Source organism: Aquarana catesbeiana, linkage group LG06 (assembly GCF_042186555.1).
Source record: "Aquarana catesbeiana isolate 2022-GZ linkage group LG06, ASM4218655v1, whole genome shotgun sequence".
NCBI classification, from domain to species: Eukaryota; Metazoa; Chordata; class Amphibia; order Anura; family Ranidae; genus Aquarana; species Aquarana catesbeiana.
The window spans coordinates 79,543,735-79,568,274 of NC_133329.1; the positions used below are offsets into that span (position 1 = coordinate 79,543,735).

The 24,540-nt window shown below is 42.9% G+C and overlaps 1 protein-coding gene across 3 annotated transcripts in view; it reads right to left on the reverse strand.

Moving 5' to 3' along the window:
• Positions 1-6,851: 6,851 nt before the first annotated feature.
• The window catches only part of LOC141148661 (neuronal-specific septin-3-like), a 201,956-nt gene continuing 184,267 nt past the window's right edge, over positions 6,852-24,540 (reverse strand). For all 3 annotated transcript variants that reach the window (XM_073636293.1, XM_073636294.1, XM_073636295.1), the window contains 8 exons: positions 24,304-24,420; positions 22,416-22,497; positions 21,838-21,975; positions 19,952-20,069; positions 18,422-18,517; positions 15,866-15,962; positions 13,603-13,654; positions 6,852-11,044 (listed from right to left, as the gene is read on the reverse strand). In XM_073636293.1, coding sequence (XP_073492394.1) covers positions 10,927-11,044; positions 13,603-13,654; positions 15,866-15,962; positions 18,422-18,517; positions 19,952-20,069; positions 21,838-21,975; positions 22,416-22,497; positions 24,304-24,420 — 818 coding nt within the window. In that variant the 3' untranslated portion in view covers positions 6,852-10,926. The remainder of the gene's footprint in view (positions 11,045-13,602; positions 13,655-15,865; positions 15,963-18,421; positions 18,518-19,951; positions 20,070-21,837; positions 21,976-22,415; positions 22,498-24,303; positions 24,421-24,540) is intronic.

Below are 24,540 nucleotides of genomic sequence, written 5' to 3' on the forward strand. Positions count from 1 at the left end.
AATAAAGAGCAATGGATAACACTAGTTCTGGTCACTGTGAGGCTCCAATCTGTGGCATTAGGCTTTGCACATATACTCTTGTGAACAACCCACAAATTTACAGTATATCAATAGATGGGACCACAATGAAAATCATGAAAGCCTACGTAAAGTTATATCATTTTTTGATGATTTTTCAAATGCCCCCGATGATATCTTTTTATAACAAAAAACGCTGGGTGGAGCTTGTACATGTGGCGTTGCCACACACGGGTCTCGGCCATTTTGTTGGTTGGAAATTTTCTTACCATTTTGGATTGACATGCTGCTTTTATCCTCAGTGCTTGTGAGTATTTCCTCCCACTGACACCAATGATGGGGCACTATTTCTCCCACTGTTACCAATGATAGGGCACTATTCCTCTCTGTGATACCGATAATGGGTCACTATTCCTCCCACTGACACCAAAAAAGTTGCACTCTTCCTCCCACTGACACCAATGATGGGGCACTATTCCTCCCACTAACACCAGTGGTGGGGCACTATTCCTCATATTGACACCAATGATGGGGCACTATTCCTCCCACTGTTACCAATGATAGGGCATTATTCCTCTCACTGATACCGATAATGGGTCACTTTTCCTCCCACTGACATCAATGATGTGGCACTTTTCCTCCCACTGACACCAATAAAGTTGCACTTTTCCTCCCACTGACACCAATGATGGGGCACTATTCCTCATATTGACACCAATTATGGGGCACTATTCCTACCACTGTTACCAATGATGGGGAACTATTCCTCTCACTTATACTGATAATGGGTCACTATTCCCCCCACTGACACCAATAAAGTTGTACTCTTCCTCCTACTGATACCAATAATGGGGCACTATTCCTCCCACTGACACCAATAAAGTTGCACTCTTCCTCCCACTGACACCAATGATGAGTCACTATTCCTCTTACTGACACCAGGGATGGGCATTATTCCTCCCACTGACACCAATAATGGGGCACTATTCCTCATATTGACACCAATAATGGGGCACTATTCCTCATATTGATACCAACGATGGGGCCCTTTTCCTCCCACTGACACCAATGATGGGGCACTTTTCCTCCTATTGACACCAATGATGGGGCACTATTCCTCCTATTGACACCAATGATGGGGCACTATTCTAGCAATGATGCTGGCCCCTCTATACTGACAATGATGTGGCCCCTCTAAAGTCTGAAGGTCAGCAAACTGGCCCTTTATTTAGTAAGTTTGGAGACCCCTGATCTATAGTAACAAAAACAGCAAACTGGAACAGAACCAATCGGTTTATTTTTGAAAACTTTTTTTGTGATTCTTCATGACCATCCCGTGAAGTGCAAGCTCTTGGGAGCAAAGGGGGGCAGCTATATCCAGCTGAATCATGAATTCTTGTTGCATATTGTTCCTCAGTTTATGAGAACGCCCCGTGTGTATTTATAATTGTTAGTTCCAGAGGAATGTACTGCGTATACACGTGGAACTGTATCAATAAACATATACATAGATGTATGACAGATAAAATGCACAAGCTGCCTTGGAAATATGTAAAGGGCAAATAAATATTTAGAAGCCAGATTTTCGGTGTTCACTCTGGGGGCTTAAAGTGACTGCCTTCCCTAGAAGACCTCTCCGCAGCCTTCAAAATCCAAACGTGGGGGATTTTTGGTTCATTTAAAGAGATCCTGTCTAAGACCTTTCCTTGTTATATGCATATCATTTAGATGTAAACGTCTCCCCTTTTTTTTTTTTTTTTTTTTTATCCAAAAGCCTTGAGACTGCTACTGGATGTTGCCATCTTGGATGTGATGTCCATAGTCCCAGAAGACTCAGAGCTGTCATTCTATAGTAGGGTTCTCAACCAAGGCTCCTCTAGAGCAGTGGTTCTCAACCTCAGTCCTCAAGTGCCCCCAACAGGCCATGTTTTGGGACATTCTCTAAAGTAGCTGTCCAAAATACCAAGCCATTGACTCTGATTTAAAGCGCCTGTGCAAGATATAGGAAAACCTGCAAACATGGTTTGTTGGGGGCACTTGAGGCCTGAGGTTGAGAACCACTGCTCTAGAGGTTGCCCGGGGTTCCTTGAGCAATGAGCATTTTCTGCCTCCACCATTGGTCTTTTAAGCGACCTGTAAAGGGGGTAATCTTTCCCTATGACCACAAGTGTGAGGAGCATTCTTCCCACTGACCATCTCACTAATGTATCATGAGTTGTAGATACAGTCATTTTTAGCAGGGCTTCCCTGAGACTGGAAAGTTATTGCTCTATAGCAGTGGTCTCCAAGCTCCAGATGTGGCCCTTTGCTTGTTTTTATGTGGCCCTTGGGGCACTATTCCACCAACTGACACCAATGATGGGGCACCATTCCCTCTACTGCAGTGGTTCTCAACTCCAGTCCTCAGGACCCACCAACAGGCCAGATTTTAAGTATTACCTTGGGGGAGATGCAGACTAGAATACTGCAATCACTGAGCAGCAAATGATATCACCTGTGATGTATTTCAGTTATCTTGCAAACCTGACCTGTTAGTGGGTCCTGAGGACCGGAGTTGAGAACCACTGCTCTACTGTTACCAACAATGGGCAACTAGTCTTCTCATTGATCTCAACAATGGAGCACTATTTCTCCCACTGAAGCCAACAATTGGGGCACTGATCTAGGGTTGCCACCTTTTCTTCAAGTGAAACCCGAACACTTCAGCGTCGCACAGCAATTTTTTTTCATAGAAAAACAACGCATAGATGTTGCTATTAAATAACATTTCTAATCATATGAAGTTAATCACAAGAGTCCCCCTTTACATCAGAGTCCGCAGAGTTCCCCCCTTTTACATCAGAGTCCACAGAGTTCCCCTTTACAGGAGGTACTCTGCAGACTCTGATGTAAGGGAGAACTCTGGGTACTCTAACATAAGGGATGCTCTGGTGTACAAAGAGTACTCCGATGTCATGAGTTCTCTGAGAACCCTGGTTTACCTTAGCGTACTCACTTAAAGGCAAGAGAGAGAAGGGGGAAGACTTAGTCCAGTCTGAATAATATGACCTGGTCTCAGACAGTCTGAAACCCGGACGCATGATTCCAAACCCAAACTGTCCGGGTGAATCCCCAACAGGTGGTAACCCTACACTGATCCCAGGGCATTTTCTGCACCCTCTAGGCACAGTCCGCACCCCCCCCCCCCACACCCCCTTAAAAGCCTAAAGAACAGTAAATTGGCCCTTTGCTTAGAAAGTTTGGTGATCCCTGCTCTATAGAGTTCTGGTTTCAGTACATTGAGACACTGATCCTTTAACAAGCATCCAGATTAGAGTAAAATGAGAACTTCTAATCAGTTCAGTGACTCTAAAAGTGCTGACAACACTGGAGGACCATCACAGCCAGTAAAGTAGCATTTTCAGATGTAGTGATCAGCAATGGGGCCTTTGTGCTTCCTCAGTGCAAGTCTAATACTGTGGCTTCAATTTAAAGTTCACTAATGAGGGCAGCTGTGCAAGCATAGGCCTGGGTTGCAGTGCTGAGTAACCAGCAGTATTATTAATGTAGGCCATGGATAAGGGTGGTAGGGCTTCCTGGGAGTGCACACCTACAAACCACTGATCATAAGTAACATTACCATGTAAGATAACAGGGTTAGAGACGGCTTCCCTTACCTACAAGTGCAATGGAAGAAGGCACTGGGAACTCAAATGTGAGTCCTTTTACCCAGAACTGCTAATAGACCTGGCCAGTGGTTTGGCTTACCCTTCTAGTCATTGGTTCTCGGCACGCTGCGGTATCTTAAGGTGTAATATAAAGCATAACCAGTTAAGTGGTCTTAGGCTCCATTCACACTAGCGCGTTTTTTGATGCATTTTGCATTTTGCAGAAATGCACGGGAATTTTTTAACATGGGTTCCTATGGAACATGTTCACATCAATGCTTTTTTGTTTCTCTGCATTTTTGGAAAGGGTCAGGGACTTTTTTCATGCAAAATGCAGCGTTTTGCATGTAATAGAATTCAATGGACAAGCATCAAAAACGCAAGTGCACCGTTTTTGCAGCGTTTTTGATGCGTTTTTGGTGCGTTTTTGCCGTTTTTTTTTTTTTTTTAATTTTTTTTAAGACTGTAAAAAAAAAACTGTAAAAAAAAAAACGCAAATCGCGGCAAAAACGCCGCAAAAACGCTGCTCAAAAACGTGGCAAGCATGAAAAAAAACCCTCCAAAAACGCTCAAAAGCAACATGCATAGGTGTGAATCGAGCCTTAGGAGGGAGGCAGCAGCAGGCAGGGATAGGGGTATACTTACTGCCTAATAGTCAACCTGTCTTGTGCTGCCCACCCACTTACCACTTGCCCTCCGGAAGATTTACCCCCCCTCCTGACAAGGCCATTTCTGGCGATGCGGCACTGCGTTACTTTAACTGACAACTGCGAGGTCGTGCGACGTTGTACCCAAATAAAATGTATGTCCTTTTTTTCGCCACAAATTTCTTTTGGTTATATTTGATCACCTCTGCGGTTTTTATTTTTTTGCTATAAACAAAAAAAGAGCGGCAATTTTGAAAAAAACGCATTATTTTTTACTTTTTGCTATAATATCCCCCCCCCCCAAAAACCTAAAAAAACATTTTTTTTCCTCAGTTTAGGCTGATACATATTCTTCTACAATAAACGTTTATTGATTGGTTTGCGCAAAAGTTATAGCGTCTACAAAATATGGGATAGTTTTATGGCATTTTTATTAATAATTTTTTTTTACTAGTAATGGCGGCGATCAACGATTTTTATCGTGACTGCGACATTATGGCGGACAGATCGGACACTTTTGGTGCTATTTTGGGACCATTCACATTTATACAGCAATCAGTGCAATTAAAAATGCATTGATTACTGTGTAAATGTGACTGGCAGTGAAGGGGTTAACCAGGAGGGGGTGCTGTAGGGGTTAAGTGTGTCCTATGGAGTGATTCTAACTGTAGGGGGTGGTGGGCTGTGTATGATACGACACTGATCATCGCTCCCGATTACAGGGAGCGATGATCAGTGTCAGTGTCATTAGGCAGAATGGGGAAATGCTTGTTTACATCATCATTTCCCCATTCTTCCTCTCCGTGAGACGATCGCCGGTATCCCCGTGGAGTCCGCGGGACCTGCGATCACACTCACGGAGGTCGCGGGCGACCACACTGCGGCAAATTTAAAGGGACGTACCTTTACGCCCATTTGCCTGTCCGTGCCATTCTGCCGACTTAAATGTTCGTGCGGCGGTCAGCAAGCGGTTAACCACCTATTATTACAATTGTCCATATGTTAAAAAAAGAGACATATAGCCAAAGCCTTTTTGGCCGTACTTCTCTTGTGGGTCACAGGAGTGCACTTACTTTTACTCTACTGTAACCCAAAGTCAACTAATAGCGCATTATTGCCTACTATCAGCTGACGTGGCACAGCCCAGGCTCTGGAAAGATCCAGACAACATTGTCAGGATCCACCTGGCTGCCTGATTGGTGGCTGGCTCCACCTCTCAGCATGTGGCTGAGAGCCGAAGCTAACTGTGCCCACCCCTTCTGATGCCTGGCATTCCAGGGAGCACAGGAGGGCAGAGCGGAGAATGACATTCACTGCCCTCCAGTCTGAGCAGACCGAGAACTCAGTGATCAGCAGTCATGTGATTGCTTAGTTCTTGAGCTTAGCGCCGACGTGGGACAGCTGCAGCATGGAGGTGAGCATAGATATTTTATTTTTTAAACTCAATACTTCTCCTTTAAATACCTATTCTTAGAACCAGGGCTGTGGATAAGGGGGTACCAACGTTCCTCCTGTACGGGACCCAGACCAGCAAGGGGGGCCATGCAGCTGGGTGAATCAGATGTACACAGGGAGGGTGATCGGTGCGGTGGGTTAGGCAATTACTGGAACCGATCACCTGTATGGCTCTCTCTGCAGTAGCTGAAAGCTTCCCGTCTTCCTTCTGCCAGTTTTCAGCTGCTGAAGAGAGAGCCATACAGGTGATCGGTTCCAGTAATTGCCTAACCCCCCCTACCATGAACACCCTCCTTATGCACCCTCCTTTTTCCCCCTGTTGCCCAAGCCCCCCCATATTGAACACAATGAGTGATCTGTTCTGATCACTCACTGTGTTCATTTATAACTGAAGCATTATAACGTGTATATTTGGGAAGGGGGGTGCTGTCAGGTTGGCTGTATGGGGCCCATGTGGTTTCTAACAGCAGCCCAGATTATAATGCATGTCTATTTGTTGCCCATCTATTGTAATAAATGGCTGTTTGTTGCCAATCAATTGTAATGATTGGCTGTTTGTTGACCATCTATTGAGTGACTGATGCCCACTTTTTCATGTATTGTAATGATTGTTTGCTTGCTAGGGTGTTGCCTGACTATTGTATCAATTGCCTACCTGTTACCTACGTATTGCCCGTTTGTTGCCATTGCATTTTTTGCAAAACCCTGCAATTTGTCCCATAAAATTTCCCCACTATGGCACTTTAGAACCTTTTTATTATACATGGGAATGAATTACTGGCAGTAACATGATGTGTGGATAGCCGTGTGCTGCTCCTGCCAGCCCTGACATCTAGTTGGCTATGTAGAAATGCCCCAGGTTAGGGAAATACAAATCCAGCTTGAGTAGACTTAATGTGACCCCTTCTAGATTTACCGATGTGCATGGTCTATCTTGGAAAGAGGTGAAAATCCACTCAGGGCTGGTTTCCATTGGAGGGTGTGTAGAAATGCCAGGTAATTACCTGTCTGCCCAACATGGCTTATCATCCATCCGAATGAGTTTTTGTTGATCTCTCCAAGAAAGAAAATGAGAGGCGTGGCATTGGGTCTGAAATGTATTTATTTATGGAGCCCTTCAGACCACAAAGTATACAATAAAAAAGCAGATAAAATATGGACCCCGAACAGCTATACATAGAAAACATAAACAAGATGAATGGTGTCGTTAATAAATCGTTAAAAATATCTGAAGAAAAAAAAAAATCTGTGACATAACATTATATATAAATGCTTTTTCTCTCTGGTTCATCATAAAGTCTCACAGCTTGATAAAACAATCTTCTCCAGCTGAGCCAGTCTAGGAATCCATCTTGTCTCCCCAGTGTTGTTGGCGGTATACAGAACCCACAATGTTCTCCAGCCTGAGGAGTCATCTATACAATCTTGGTTCTTGTGGCAGATCGTGGTAGAAAATCAGAAATGTTGTATTTGAGTAGAACGTACGGGACGGTTTGAAAAGACAGATAGGTGCTTCTGTTTGCTCCTTCAGTTCTATATTGCTGTGGATCTAGCTGGGGAGGACCTCTTATGTTGGAGAGCAATTATAGCAGTTATAGCTTTGATATATTTCAATGAGTGCGCATGTCAACAACAAAAAATGAGGGGTGAAACTGCTTTAGCTTTAGTCCCAAATTGTTGGGGCCCACCACAATTCTTTCCCCTCAATTCTTTCCCTCAAAGTCTTCCTCACCCTCAAAAGAAAAGAGCCATCAGGTTTGTATGCAATATAGAATTCCGTCAAAACACCCAATATATTACATATAATGAAACGATATTTTAACTACAGGTGGCGTCCGGTGAACTGAGTCTTGAATAATCCAAGAGTGAGATGCCCCTTCCATAATTCCTATCTCTGTTCCTGTCCTCCTGAGAGATTTTTGGTGTTCCTGGCCAACATTGTGTGTTCCATCTACTCCTGCCAAAATCTAGAATATCTGTTTGGGGTCAATAGACCCTTTAAAGATCAACTAGACCCAACACTAAAATATCAGGCTGAATCACACACTGGCTTCTTATTCCTCTAGTGGTCAAATAAACCCACCATCCAAATGCTGTGGCAAATGCAAAGTCCAATGATGGTGTCACACTTCCTTCATGGATTCTTTAGAACAGCCTTTTTTTATCCCAGAGGAACACCGAAATTAGTTTTCAGGTCTCGGGGAACTTTTGACCAATTTATTGGGAAACAATGGGAAAAACACCCATTACATTGGTGGTCAGCGGGAATAATGCCCCCTATATTGGTGGCCAGTAGAAAGAATGCAACCCCTACAGTAGTGGTCAGATTGTCACCCTTACAGATAGCTAAAAAGATCATTGGTTCCCTGCCGTTCGACCCCAAAACTATGCAGCCATCAGGTGGGAAGTCAATTAACAAGAGCTCTAGGAACCCCTAGTCATCCTAGTAGGCACCCTAGGGTTCCACAGAACCCTAATTGAGAATGTATAGTAAGTGTTTAGAAATTGTAACTGTGACATAGAAACAATGTTGGGAGAGGGCAGAGACATATTATTGCTGAAAGGCCTCACCATTGGGATCTCTGAGTAGCCAACAGATAATTAAACCCACTGGTGCACATGGGAAATATCCATTTAAAATCAATTACATTTTATGAAACATCTTCTAAGAACATGCACCAATATGTTTGCAAAACCCCACACACCCGTATAGAAAATGGTAAAGCTGAACTTTAAAAATATAAATGATACAAATGAACGCAGCTCTGCATTTATTAATACATCATTGAACATATTTTTTTAATGCAAGCAGTTTAAGTACCTGCACTTTGGCTTGGTATCAGCCTCTTGTAGTCCCTGTACAGCAGAGCTCACAATGGAAGAGGGAGAAAGAAACAGCACTAGGCACCAATCAGTTGCTCTGCAGTGCTCATGTACTTAAAAGGGACATATAGTTTGGAGAAGACAGCAAAGTAACAGAGAGATGAGCTCAACAGCCGCTGCTTCTCTTTTTACTGTCCAGTTACAGCTGGAGAAAGGACAAGACCTGTAACTGTTATTTGTCTACAGCAGACAAACAAAATGGGTCCCCTGCTTTTTCCAGAAAGGGTGTACTGTGCGGAGCAGCTATGTAAATCTTAGGACTGGATAGGCAGAAATGAAACTCTCTTTAACTTCCTGTATTGGTGTATCTTCACCAGGACAGGACGTAAATGGAAATCTCTCCAACAGGTCCTCTGGCAGCAGTAAAACCAAGCCGAAATGGGTTATACCTTAATTCCCATTATTGGTACATTAGGGGGATAGAGCTGCACATTCTGGCCTTCAGGTAACTTTTCATATGGTTTACATTGGGAGGCAAATTGATGAAGAAAATATATATTCAGAGACAACTTTATACAGTTGTCTAACATCAGGTGGTTGAACAGCATTGACAACCACTGCCCAATGGCGAGAAGGCTTAAAATTGTAGTAAGAAGCCACAGAAAAAACGTTTTAGAATGTATATGTGGCAAAAATAATATGTATACATAATTGTATCTCTGCCTGAAAGCAAACTTCCACCAAAGCTACTAGAAGCTTTGTGTGGGACTGATGGTAGACCAGTAGAAAACTGTTGTCAGTTAGACATCACCAAATGACAAAACTAGACTTGTCTGTCCAATATGGAATTGATGAGTGCATTGGACATAATAGCCTTGTCGTAATCAAGATTATTTCATAAAAAAGTACAAACAAAAGAAAAAAAAAACTCTGCAAGTCATGTTTGAAGCCCAAGAAAATTTAGCAAGCCAAAACATCTGCTAAATTATGGCTAGCGGGCCTTGTCATTGTGCTATTAAAGTTAGGAGGAGCAAACCGCATGGAAACCCTTTTAAGCAGCATAATACTGACACTCATAAAAGGGTCTGTGATTTGTGAATATCACTTAAGCACTCTTTACGCATATAGTAAATGCCTGGAATGTGTCTATCAGATAATAAAGCAGTGTCAGGGTCTGTTAGGGCTGGACTGGAACTAAGAATTAGGCCAGGTCACATTTGCATACCCAAAGCTGGTGAAAGCCAAAAGGGAAATCATGCCTATGTATGAATGAGTCTGTTTGTCTCCTGAAAGGATAGACAATGGTTTATTGGGGGGGTCTCTTCAATAAGCAAGGTGGTGGCTCTTTTTGGTAAGCCTCTAAATAGTCCAATTATATAATTAATGAATGGGGAAGGATGGGTGAAACCAAGATAAGCAAAGGGTTGGTGTGTCTCCTATAATGAGTTGGTGGGTATTTTAGATAAACAAATTTGGTGAGTCTTTGGATTGCCAAGTTGGTTGCTCTCTTTGATAGACAAGTTGGTAGGGCTCTTAGATAGACAAAGACTTGGTACACTTTTTCGATAGGCAAGTTGTCGTATAAACAAAGAACTGGTGTGTCTCTTAGATAAGCAAAGCGTTGGTGTGTCATCTAGAATGAGTTGGTGGGTATGTTAGATAGACAAAGTTGGCAAGTCTTTGGATAGCCAAGTTGGTTGCTCTCCTAGATAGACAAGTTTGTAGGGCTCTTAGACAAAAGCTTGGTAACTCTTTTTCGATAGGCAAGTTGTCATAAAAACAAAACTGGTGCATCTCTTCGATAAGCAGTGACTTGATGGGCCTTCTAAGATGGCTAGACAATGAATTATTGGCTCTTTTAGATGGAGAAGCAATGACTTGTTGGGTCTATCAGTTGGTGCATCTCACAGATGAATACGCCAGAGTTGGTGCATGTCTTAGAAAGGCACTGGGTTGGTGCATCTCAAAAATGAATAGGCAACAAGCTGGAGTTTCTGGTATGTAGACTAGCAAGAAAGACAACAATTTATATCTTTATAAATAGGCAATGTGTTGGTGTTTCTTTTAAATAGGTGATGGGTTGGTGAGTCTCGCAGACAGACAATGAGTTGACGTTTGTCCTAAATAGGCAAAGAATTGATAGGTCTTAGATCGGCAAGTAGTTGGTGTGTCTCATAGATAGACAGGGAAGGAGTTGCATGCCTTTGTAAGCAATATCTTAGTACGTTTGTTGGATGGACCATCCCTAAAAACTCAGAGAGTCTGTTTCATAGATTGGCAGTGAATTTCTCAGTTCGTGGTTTAGGCACATTGCTCCAGATATCGGCAACGATGACTCATAAACTGGACACCTCTTTCAACTGTGCTGTGCCATTCTTTTCATTCAGTCGGCTGACGCGGTAGGTCTCGTAGTGTATATTGTGGGTTATGTCTTTCAGGTCCTGCAGGTTGGATCTAGAGGAAGATGAACAAAGAACAAAATCATAACATTGGCAAATTACTACAAAATATCTTTAAAAATTCTTCCTTAATGATGTGTGCCATAGACTGATTACAGCATGCTGCACTTCTTTCCATGTAAATGCATCAGGATGTGCTTGAAACACATGTAAATAAGCTCAATAAAAAAGTTCATAAATAAAAAACACCACAAATGCATTACAAATGCATGTAACCCTACAGGCATACCTGCACACTGAACGCAGGGATTGCGATGTAAACAACTCCTTATTTTGCGGTCATATGAACGCATAGCCTTCTTTATGGTGACTTTTCAAAGCCGGCGGGTTTTTGTTGTTGCACACAGCGAGGAAGTACTTTCTCTGCTGCTGCACGCTATACGCAGCTGATGGTATAACAGTAGATTTGCCACCTCATCCCTTTAAAACTGAACACATATTAATTACACAGGTTCTGTGGCTGATTAAGGTGGTAATTAGACTCACTTGGTGCCTTATCTGCACAAAATTTGCCTCAGAACCTGTGCAATTAGTATGTGTTCGGGTTAAAGGGATGAGGTGGCAACCCTATATTCCCCCTGAGGAAGATATGTTATTTCCCTGTATTGACACGCGTTGGGGAGGGGACAGGACGGCGTGAGAGACGGCAGAGTGTTCTCAGCAAGGAAGGGACATATCGGCTCAGTGTTTTTATGATTTTCGGCGTTTGTATAGAGTGGTGCACTGCAGGGGGCGTTCGTTACTTTCTTAATAAATAATTAATAAAACGGTATTACATTATCAAGTTTTCTCTGTCATATTTTTATGTGAAAAAACGCACAAGCAACTAGCCCAGGCCCCAAGTACAGACATTGAACCCAGAGTTGGTTCAGAAGCGTGTTTTGACTAAATTTAGTTGCTAGGTCACACACTCTAAAACAGGGATATGCAATTAGCGGACCTCCAGCTGTTGCAAAACTACAAGTCCCATCATGCCTCTGCCTCTGCCTCTGGTTGTCAGGCTTGTGGCTGTCAGAGTCTTGCTATGCCTTATGGGACTTGTAGTTCAGCAACAGCTGGAGGTCCGCTAATTGCATATCCCTGTTCTAAAAGGTGAGCGCATACACCAAAGGGGGAGCACAAGAGTGGACACAATCACACGTTCGGTCATTTCCAATAGAATCAGTGGACTGGATTGAATTGGAATGGACTTTATGTTTTTTATCTAGCACATGATATTGCATGAAGAATTTTGCACATTAGCACTTTAATGCACTGGAATAATTTTTGGTTTTTCTATTGAAGCACTTTATAGAGCACGATTTGTATGCATAAGTGGATGCACTATATATATATATATATATATATATATATATATATATATATATATATATATATATTGTATATATATATATATATATATATATATATATATATATATATATATATATATATATATATATATGTGTAATTTTTGCACATGGTCACTTTGCTGTCACGAGGCATAATCTTCGACAATTATATTATGTATTATAATAGTATACAGTGAAACCTTAGATTACGAGCATAATCCGTTCCAGGAGAATGCTTGTAATCCAAAGCACTCGCATATCAAAGCGAGTTTCCCCACTGAAAGCAAAGGAAACAAAGATAATTCGCTCCGTATTGACTTCTATTGCATGCAATACCACATGTGGCCAGAGGTGGGGGGGCGCTGGAGAGCCTCGGAAATACTCGGGGACAGCTTGGCTGAACTCGGAGACCCTCAGAAACACTCGGGAACGGAGTATTTCCGAGTGATTCCGAGTATTTCCGAACGGCTCCGAAACATTCTGAGTGTCACCGGCGCCCCCCTCTGGCCAAATGTGGTACTGCACACCACATTAGCTTGAATTCTGCTCGTTTTGCGAGACAACACTCACAAACTGAGTCAGGATTTTTTTTAAAAAGTTGCTCGTCTTTCAAAACGCTTGTTAACCGCATTACTCAATAACCAAGGTTCCACTGTATTTGGTTTGGTATATTGATGCAAATAGTAGCACTACCCTATGTGGTGGTCACATGGTAAGATCTAGATAGCGCGGCACTTTTTACTGTAGTTAACCCTATATAACATCCAGGCTCTTGCTGGGAGCCGCTGTCAATCAAGAAGCAGGCGTGGGCAGGGAGGTGTGGCAGCTGATCTGACTACAGAAGATACAGACACAATGTGGGTTGGCATGATGTCCTATATCTCACAAGAGGGAGTCAGAGAGCTGCAAGCTGACCAAGCCAACATTGATCTGCTTCTGTGCTTGGCGTGGTCAGAATAAATTAAAAAAAAAAAGAAAGAAGGGGTAACTGCTAGGACCACCAGGTATTTGGAAGGAATAGAAGCAGTCAAAAAGGAACAGGTAATATTTACCTTACATAACATTTAATCACAAATACATACATGAGATTCAATTTTGTAATATAAACTTTAAATCTGTTTAAGCTGCAGTACCCCATAGGTAGCTGTAGGAGGCAGTGCAGCACCGATTTCACCATTAAAATCCCTCTCTAGGATAAGTGTATCTACATTTCATATCTCACCTGATTAGCAAATCCCTCAGATCAGCAAATTCACAGTGTGACGTGTTCTCAACTGCAAGATGAAAAGAAAAGACATGAGCCAAACTAGACACAAGTCGAAGAAGAAGACATTTCTCCATATAAGATATAATAAGAGGCCATTTTGATTAGAATAGGCTCCATTCACAAGGCTCTAGGTGGCCATGTACAAATTGATATGATCATTCTATCAATCGTTAAGTGCAAATACAATGATTGAATTAAATAAAAATCAGAAACCCTCTGCTCGATCAATATGGAGAACTGCGGATCGACTTCAAACCCTGCCCTGCCAATCGGCTATGGCAGAATTTTGTCAATCACTGTTGATCACTCTGACAAATATCTGTGTGCTGTAGGCCATAGTACAGATCAATTAAACATCTGCTTGCGTTTATGACAGTACCCCCCCCCCCCTCCGGAAAATACCAAACTGTATTTTTTTTTTAGAATTCTATTATTTATTTATAGCATTATTTAGGTAAAATTTCAGAGGTATAAACAGACCCCTGATGTCTCACATTTGAGACAGAGAAAGGGACTGAGATTCATCAGTACCTTTGTCAGAAGCCTCAGCTGCAAATAAATGAATAGGAAGTTTTCTGAGGTTTCCTGTTCATTCACAAACCAAAGCATAGTAAACACAGTTTACTGTGCTTTAGTGATGAATGGACACAGAAGCGATTGGTACTGATATGACATATTTACCAGTCCCTGGCTCTCCATCCTGAACCTGATCCTCCTGTGTGCCCTCAGCAACTGCGGGCAGGAGAAAAGCGGAGGGAAGACAGAAGTACTGCTTCCCTATACCCCCCCCCCCAACAAAAAAAATGCTAAGGAAAAAAAAAATGTGCTTCTGCTTCTCTATGCAATGCAGGAAGATCATGGCTGGTGGGAGGAGCCAGCAGAGCGCTGTACATAGCTTTCTAAAACATCACAGCACCCTGTCTCAGTACTCCTCTTAGGAGCCCTTAGCCCTGATGCAAGCAGTGGGACGGCTCTTGGGAGGAGTTATGTAAATATCAAAATGTCCTAATGGATGGGTGTCATTCTGGAGGAGTGGGTGGTCCTAGGCAGGCTGGATTTGCATGTAGACAGTCCTAAGTAACCCCCACGTGTGATGCTGAGCCTCCGTGATTGAAAGAACTGAAATCCAACAAATTAAAGGGGAGAGCCAGGGACAGTCAGGCTGGGGAGGAAAGGGTATATGATGGTGGACGTCCTCTATTTGACTTGTTGCAGCTTCTAATGCACATTATGAGAAGCTCACAGTGTGCAGTAAAATCAGAGTAAGCCATTTCAGTTCAGGAGAGGAGCCGGTCCAACTGTGCAAGACTGAAGGGAAGGCTGGAGGTCAGATTTGAGCTTTGTGAATTGAGCCTAATGCAGTTTAGTTAGAAAAAAAAATTATAACATAAACCTATTTCTAATTATTAATTATTAATTATTGAGACGAATATTATTAACATAAAAATGAAGCCTTGCAATATATTCAGGAATTGGTAGAGCTTTATCTGAAATCCTTCTTTCCCCACCAATACTTCTGTCTGATACTTTCCTGCCATTCCTCACTTTTGTGAACTGTTGATATAAATTCGGCAACATTGAAAGACAGCGACTATTATCGCTTAATTGTAATCTAAGGCTTCGGCTGGAATTTTATTAAGCAGCCCTCAAAAAATGGAAAAGGAAGAACGTCCCCCCCCCATCTTTGGGTAGGTGGTCTGGTCCACCTTGGTGATGGTGGATCTACAATCACAAGCTGGTTGCTGCTGGACGGGTGGTGGTACATGCCATCGGCAGGGGGGGGTCTTGTCTCTATTACAAGGCAGGAGACATCGCTCTCCAGCACAGCATAGTCATGCCAAACAACAGCTGGAAGGTCTCAGTCATCACTTGCCCCCCCTGCACACACATCCTTCTGATGGGGACCAGATGCAGGCCTCCTACCTCCCTCCTTCCACCCAGGAACCTGATACTGCGCTACAGCTAATGAATAAGCTATGGAGGGGGGGGGGGATGAGATACCCTCCAAAATTAATCCACAGGTGTCAGGAGAGAAGCAGCTTCCATGTTGAGGTTACATACCGACTACTAGCAGGCCAAATCTTAATTCCGGGGCTTAGTGTACATTCACGTCGTGGGGGAATTATTTAAAAATGTAAACCGTGGAATGGCCGGGGGAGTCATAAACATGACAAATATTCTGATTTGTGAATCTGAAGTATTCCTCCAAACATCTCACCTTCGATGATGCCCCACTTGGTCTTCCTTCCCAGAACCCTCTTGCCGTTGACCTGATGTTCCTCATCAGTACCTACCACGGCGAAGGGGATTTTCTCCTGTGAAAGATAAAAAGATCTTGTAAATTTCTATATTCCACTGTCTTTTATTTTAGTTTTAGATCTGAAATACACAGAGGAACAAATAGGCGCCCATTGGTGACCTCCTAGTTGTGTGGCAATACTGAGCCAACAAACCAGAACAAGCATGTAGCAAGTGAAGTTAAAACTCCTCATCCAAAAACTGGTTCTTCAGTGACTTCAAACGCTCCGCTGAACATTCATTTTAACCACTTGACCTCCGAAGGTTTTACCTCCTCCATGATCAGACCCTTTTTTGCTATTCAGCACTGCGCTACTTTAACTGGCAATTGCTCAGTCATGCAACACTGTACCCAAATCAAATTTATATCACACAATATATTTCACTTAAATAGAGCTTTCTTTTGGTGGTAATTACCCACTTGCCGACCGCCTCATGTAGGAGCACAGCGGCAAAGCGGCTCTCCTGTGCTGGATCACATACTAGATACGTGATCAAGCAGTTACGGGTAGGGGCCGCGTCGGCTGTGCTATGATTGGTCACAGCACATGCCGATCAGCAGGTCCCAGCCAATGATTGGCCGTTGCCAGCTGCTGATCATCAAAGAGGATGACAGAACAGAGCTCTGTGAATGTAAACAACACAGAGCTCCGTCCTGTCAGCGGGGATGGGCCGTTTTTTTGTTTCCTTGAAAAACAGAGAAAAAAAACGGCACTTTCCTTAGTTAAAGCAGCTCATAGTTCATGCACCAAGCATTGTTAGGCACACAGTTAACCCGTTGATCGCCCTAGATGTTAACCTCTTCCCAGCCAGTGTCATTAGTACGGTACAGTGCATATTTTTAGCACTGATCACTGTATTAGTGTCACTGGTTCCCACAAAGTGTCAGTTAGTGTCAGATTGCCCGCTATACTATAACAGTTCCACTATAAGTTGCTGATCACCGCCATTACTAGTATTAAAATAAATAAATACAAATTCCAGTATATATACCATAGTTTGTAGACGCTATAACCTTTGCGCAAAACAATCAATATACTCTTATTGGTATTTTTTTCGTTTACTAAAGATATGCAGCAGAATACATATTGGCTTAAATTTCCGAAGAAATTTGATTTTTTTGATTTTTTTTATTGGATATGTTTTTATAGCAGAAAGCAAAAAATAATGTTTTTTTTTTTTTTAATTTTTCCATCTTTTTTCGTTTATAGCACAAAAAATAAAAAACCCAGAGGTGATCAAATACCACCGAAAGAAAGCTCTATTTGTGGGGAAAAAAAATGATAAATGATTTGGGTACAGCGTTGCACGACCGCACAATTGTCAGTCAAAGCAGCACAGTGCCAAAAAGCAAAAAATGGCCTGGTCATGAAGGGGGTATATCTTCCGGAGGTCAAGTGAGTAATCACCACTGGGTTTTTTATTTTTTGCTACATAAACAAATATGATATTATATATATGATAAATCCTGATGTACTGACTGTCTAATTTCTTAAATTCTTAATTTTTTATTAAATTTATTAAACTTTTAAAATATTTTTTTTTTTTCACAAACTCTCATCAGAGTGGTTCAGTGTCACCATAGTAGACACTGCACTACTCGGGGGGGGGGGGGGGGGGGGGTGGTCAGGGATTTTTTTTTTTACACTGTTGATGATCACTGTTATAAGCAATAGTTTTAACTATCATTAATGGCTTTAATTCGTGACAACTTGCTTACTATTGTGATCTGTGATTGTTTCACCTATTCACAAGGTACAGAGTGATGTGATTGGCCCAGGTACCATGTGATAGCTGTGGGCCAATCACAGCATCACAATAGTAAGCAAGCAGTCATAAATGGAAGCCATTCATGACTTATTTGCTTACATAGCGATCACGATAGCCCATCCACTCACAGCGACTGGGTACCAAGCACAGTGATCCGCTGTGTCCAGCAGACACAGCAGTCATGGGATCACACCACCTGGGCGGCAAGTGGTTAAATCAGTTAAATGCATTGCAGCAGGTCCATCTTAAAAAAAAAATTGTCTTACAGCTCGATTTGTTTAAAAAGCCACCATAGCCTAAGTAGAAAAGCCTGTCCCCTGCCAGCATGCTGTAGAGTAGGACCCTTGCTCTCTGTGTGGAAGCAGAGATCTCTCTGAAGAAACCTGACCCGCCACCTGCTGAGCTAGAGCTCTCCAATCATCAGGGAGCACGAGCTTTGCTGATTTCAGAGCGGTAGGATGTAATCCAAGACAAACTCTATATTTTTTTAGGGTACTGCTTAGGTCCACTTTAGAATTCTTCAGCCACTGTAGCTTTAGAGGTGAGCCAAGACTGGAGGTATGGACAGCAGGACAGGTAGGTATTACACATGTTTTTTATAGGCTTTAAAGACGCATTACTAAACACAACTCAAAACACTAAGATTGTAAAAACAACTCTAAGATTGTTAGGAAGAGAAAAGTTAAATAGATGAACTCATACTCACCCGAATTTTGTCATTGAGTAGCACCTCTGTTGTGTCTTCATCCAGTTCCCGCTGTGGGTATACACTTATGCCGTGGGCCTGTAGATCCTTCCTTATCTACAAATGACAGCAATGCATTGTGAACAGGAAAGTCAACATTTTTGCAATGGACTCAGATTTAAAGTGAACCATTCAGGGCAAAGAAGGGGGTTCAATGCCCCCTCTTCAGCTGCACATACTCCACATACACCCAACAAGAGTGAAGAAAGACAACCCTTTGTAATTTCTGAGCTGCTCCAGCTAAAGCTTACACAGTGCTATTGACCTCTATGTGGCAGTGCTGGGCCAATCACCAATGCTGTCAAGTGCTCCTGGATACCAAGAAGTACTGTGTATTTTCTCCACTCCTTCATAGTTGAACGGTGGAAGAAAAGGTGAGTATGGGCTGCTGGGGAGGGGGCATTAAAGCGGGCCTTCCACCTCAGGGACATGATCTGCTCATTCAAGATGTCCCCCTCCCTAAAATACTGCATAAAAGTCCTCCTGCCGATAGGATCCCTGGGAATACTGAGAAGCCCAAATCTCAAAGAAGCTGCAGCACTGTGGTGCAGGATTGTCTTCCCTAGATATTTGGGCTACTCAACATTCTCTATAATCTATCCATAAGCAGGATGATGTCAAATTCTTCAAAGCACTGGGGAAGGAAGAAAAAAAAAGGTAAGTTTATGATCCATTACCCCCATCCCAGCAGGTACTTTATGCAGTGCTTTTGGAAGTGACCTGGTCACTACGGTAGAAGGTTTGCTTAAATCAGACCTTCTACCATAGTGAAAAACCATACCCCAGATCAACTGCTTCTTCAGTATTCAACAGTTGAGGACCAATGCTCTGGCTGGGATGTTTAGTCCCTCATACGATAGTTCCATAAAGTATGGTTCCATAAAGTTCCATAAGTAAAGCTGGACACTTGGCAGACACTACTAACGCGTTTCGGCTACAGCATCTCCCTCAATGCTATGAGGAAGTCTGTGTCGCCGAAACGGGTTAGAGGTCTGTGTACTGTGTCATTTAATAAGTAGCCAATAAAGATTATTTCGGAGAGCACACCAAGTGACCGGCTTTACATGTTATGGAACCTTCTACCTTAGTGGCCAGGTAAACTTATTCAAGGTAGGTCTGCTTTAAGCAAACCTGTTGCTTTGGTGTATGGTTGTGGAAATGCACAGTGCTATAAATGTTTGGTAGAAGGCTCTGTGGATTTGAATTATGCCTTAGAGAGTAGTCAATCGTATCCAAACCTGCTCTGAAAGATGCCAGTCAGATAGTCAAAAGAAAGAATCGGATTGTTCTTAGCCACCAATTTTTCCATCTACAATGAATGGTCTGATATCCTAGACATCATCCATGAATCTTGATTGCCATGACTTGTGAATTGCATGATCCTCCTCAGACAAGTCTACTCGTAGACTCAGCAAAACATTTGAGTTTTTTTAATTTATGATATTTGTGAACCTGAATAGCCGTGCTTAGTACATTTTTATTGGGACCTACCCTCTGCTTAAACTCTTCTCTCTCCTCCAATGTGAGTGTGTCGGCTTTTGCAATAACTGGAACAACGTTTACAATGCGACCTAGTCGTTTCATGAACTCGAGGTCCAGCGGTCTTAGCCTGGGGGTAAGAACAGTTATAAGGTGAAGACCCAAGCAATGGTTCACAATACAATCCACATACAGCCAGCAATAAGTCACAATACATAAAGGGAGGTAATAGTTTTTAAATCATTTTAATACATATTAGAGGCAACTCTGGAACAACCTGACCATTCTCAGCACTCTATAAACCTGTATGCTCCGCCATGTTAAAAGTACACATTTATGTCAATGGAGAAGAAGGGTGGCGGAGTGAGGAAACTGGCTGTCCCTGCTTATCAAGGGGAGAACAGTATAGAATGAGAGATGTCTTCTAAGCTGCCCAGCTGTCTATAAATGTAGAGTAGTAGGCATTATCTTCTGGATCAAAACACAGTGGCGAATCACAAAAAATAAACCAGAAATTTCCCTTATTGAAGGAGCTCCTGTTAGAACCTGGGTCTCTTGGTGGTGGCACTGTGCTTCCCAGAGCGGGAGGTTGTAGTTCCAGTGTCCACCAGTGGGTGTCTCCACCATCTGTCTCCACCTGATGCTGGCTGCTTGGAGGGTATTTAGTCCCTCCTCCACTATTACACTTTGCTTCAGTGTTTTGCTTTGCTGCAAGATACTGCTTGCCACTTATCCTGAGTAGAGATCCTGATTTTGCTCCTGCCCTGCATCCAGTGAGGCCCGGAACGAAAAGGAAAGAAGAAGCGAATAGTGCAGGGCCGGGCATGACAGTGTGTCTAGTGACACACACAGGGTTAAGTTGGCCAGGTTGTGGTGGGGTGGAGCCAGCAGGAAACTTTAGAGGTGGGGTCATATAAGAGGAGGGGCGGAGCTGGGACGGAGTCAGTGGAGAAGGAAGAGACACGAGGAGGCAGATTTTCCCACCCTCCCTCCCTATTAGGCTTGTTGTTAGTGTGGTTAATGTGTGTGTTTATTTTTCAGATTCGGAGGAAGTGGTCGTCATGACAGCTGTGGTCTGGCTGTGTTTTTGCTGTTGGTCGGTGACGGTAGCGGTAAACAAAATGTGGTAAAAAGGGGTGGGGGGTCATCGATAGTATGGCCCCTCCGGTGTATTCCCGAAATGGAATACCGGTACGGTTACACTGCGGGCAAGGGGTTGTCTCCGAGCGGTACAGCTGGAGGCCTATCAAGTTGGAATGGTTCCCGCGTGTAAGTTTTGATATGTGGAAAAAGGGTGGAGCTCCGTCATTGACCAACAGATTGCAGTTAATAACATGTTGTTTGCACTAAAGTTATATGTTATTTATATATTTAAGGTTATTGGAGTTATTTATTCAGTTTGTTTAATAAATAGGCTGTTATGGCCATTTTAAAACTCCAATAGATTGGTGTGGTCTCGTTAATTTAAATAAGAAAAGGGGGTTGGTAAAATGGTATAGCAGTAAGAGAAAATAAGTGGGTACATCTGGAATACACTTGTCATGAACCCTGCTGCCTATTTTCTGCTCCCCTTGTGCCTGATCCCAGTCTTGGTTCCCCCTTGCCATCTGTTCCTTGCAGCTCCAGTTTTCCCTGTTTATTTGTGTTCCCCAATTTTGTACATATTTTTTTTATAGTTGGTTTGTTAGTTAGGCTTCCTGTTGCTTAGGTTGCTAGTTAAGCATTTTGGTTATATGGTTGTGGTTCACTTGTATCTTCATGTTTGCTGTGTTTCCTGTTTGCTGGTGTATGATGTCTTTTGTTTTACTATCAACACATTTACTTTACTATATATAGTCTGGCCTCGGGTTTCTAGTGTAGCTACGCAAATTTGGCTATCCCTGTAGCTGCACACTCACCAGTGGCCCGTTGAGGGGATGAAGTAGATACAGCTGTGGATCCGGGAGTCAGGAATACGACGTTTCCGGTTCACCAGAATCTCCTCTCTCAGGTACTTCTCATACTGTTCATGGATGTATTTGATAATTGGGTCCCAGCTAAAATATAAGGGCAAATGGAGAGTTGATACAGAGTATATGTCTACAATCCAGGGGAAGGGGGAAGAGAAAATGGGCTTCAAGGATCCCACTTAAGAGGATACCCCTGGGCCTATATAATCAACTAATTCCTGTCAGAAAAAGAAACATGGAAGCCACATGGAACCAACATGGAAGCCACTAATTCTGACCCATTAAGACCAGCCTGGAACAAGTATGTGTATATGAGATGTTCAGACACTCCATACACTCACACATGTTCTAAGGCAATGGCTCACAAAGTAGTGAAGGATGGAAAAGGATGAAGGTTGAGAAACGAGGCCTTCAAAAAAAGGTTGGCAATGGCTTACTACCACAATCAGCTCATTTTGTGCTTGTCTGGAAAGCCTGAGAAAAACTATAAAATCAGGAACTGTAGGGATGAAACACATTCTTCATACCAATTCTGGTTGTTGATCTGATCCCCAAATCCTGGCGTGTCAATGACGGTGAGTCTCATCTCCACTCCTCGTTCCTCGATCACTGCAGAGAGCAGACAGAGTCAAGTCTATTCACTGTACACTTATCTGTTGGTCATAACCATCCACCCTTCCTTTTAAACAGATGCCCATGTCTGTTCTCTAGCCAGATCACTAGCATTTTCAGAAGGAGGTCAGCAATCATGACAGATTTACTTCAAAGCAAATATATAGTAGTTCTAGACATATTTTCTACATCAAGGATCTCCAAACTGTGGCCCTTTGCTTGCCTTTATCTGGCCCTTGGGGCACTATTTCTCCCACTGACACCAACAATGGGATTCTCATTCTATCAGAGGGCTCAGACCCTGGTTGCAACGAAAAACAGCCTGTCTGAAAGGGAGCTGTTTTCCCTTTAATTTGAGATTGGCTGTAGTCCTCTGAGAATCCTTTGTCATGTAGTAAATGCTTATTTGTTAAAGGGTAAGTTCACCTTTACAGAAAAATCTGTAAGGTAAACTTACACAGGACCCCCTCCTCATCCCCCCCGTGGTCCCGCTGACCTGGACTCTGGCAATCTACCGCTCTAAGCCCTGGTATTTCTGTGTCAGGAGTCTGGGGCTTAGAAATCCCCTTGGCATCCACGCGTCTTCTCTATAGCTGACAGGAGGGGCTATGCGGCTGCTGATTGGTCAGCACAGCCCATGTGATGGCGCTGACCAATTAGAATGCTCCAAAACATCCCTCCTGACGAGGTACATTTGGAAATTCATCTCAGAGGATTTCTAAGCCCCGAACTCCTGGCGTGGATATACTGGGGCTAAGAAAAGGAGATTGCTGCGGTCACCAGGGGGGGGGGTGTCAATGAGGGGGTCCTGTGTAAGTTCACCTTACAGATTTTTTTCTGTAAAGGTGAACTTAACATTTAAACTAAGAATTTGGCATTTGGTAGGGTTGAGGTCAGGGCTTTTCTAGAGGGTTGAGGTCAGGGCTTGGTGCAGAACACTCAACTTCCTCCACTCCAAAACCATCAAACCATGTCATTATGAAAATGTTGGATGAGAAGACCTGGCTCGTTCCAATTTATCCCAAAGGTTTTCAGGAGGGTTGAGGTCAGGGCTTTGTGCGGGACACTTAAGTTCCTCCACACCAAACTCATCAAACTATGTTTTTATGGAGCTCGTTTTGTACACAGGGGTATAGTCTTGCTGAAACAGAAAGGGGCCTTCACCAAACTGTTACCACAAAGTTGGAGACATGCTATTGACTAAAATATCTTTGTCTGTAGCATTACAAGTACCATTCTGTGGAGACATCTGAATTTGGAGGGGGGTTCACATAGCTTTGGCCATTTAGTGTAGATATGATAGACTAATGCCGCGTACACACGATAAGACTTTCCGCCAACAAAACCGTTCATTTTTGTTCGAAGGGTGTTGGCTCAAACTTGTCTTGCATACACACGGTCACACGAATGTTGGTCCAAAATTCCGAACCTAAGAACGTGGTGACATACAAGACGTACGACGAGCCGAGAAAAAGCAAGTTCAATAGCCAGTGCGGCTCCTTCTGCTTGATTCAGAGCATGCATGAACTTTTGTGCGCCGGACTTGTGTACACACTATCGGACTTTCCGCCAACAAAATTAAGTTGGCTGAAAATTTGAGAACCTGCTCTCAAACATTTGTGGGCGGAAATTCCAACAGCAAATGTTCGATGGAGCATACACACGGACGGACTTTCCGGCAACAAACTCACATCCAACATTTCCCGTTGGAAAGCCCGATCGTGTGTGCGCGGCATTAGTGTCTACAACATTTGGGCACTGAGTGCATTTTGGCCTATTTGGTTTAGTAGGACCATTTCTCACCCTGACTGATGGCTTTTAATTCCAGCGTTTTAGGGATACCGGCACCAGGAGTCTTGCGAATCACTTTTGATTTGAAGAGAGTATTCACCAATGTGGATTTCCCCAAACCGCTCTGACCTGAAAAAGAATAATTAAAACAGAGGTTAGAAAAAAGCAAATGCACACAAAAAAAAAAAGTCAGGAAACGCACGAAAAAAGTCAGCAAAGGCACAAAAAATATTAATCAGCAAACACACA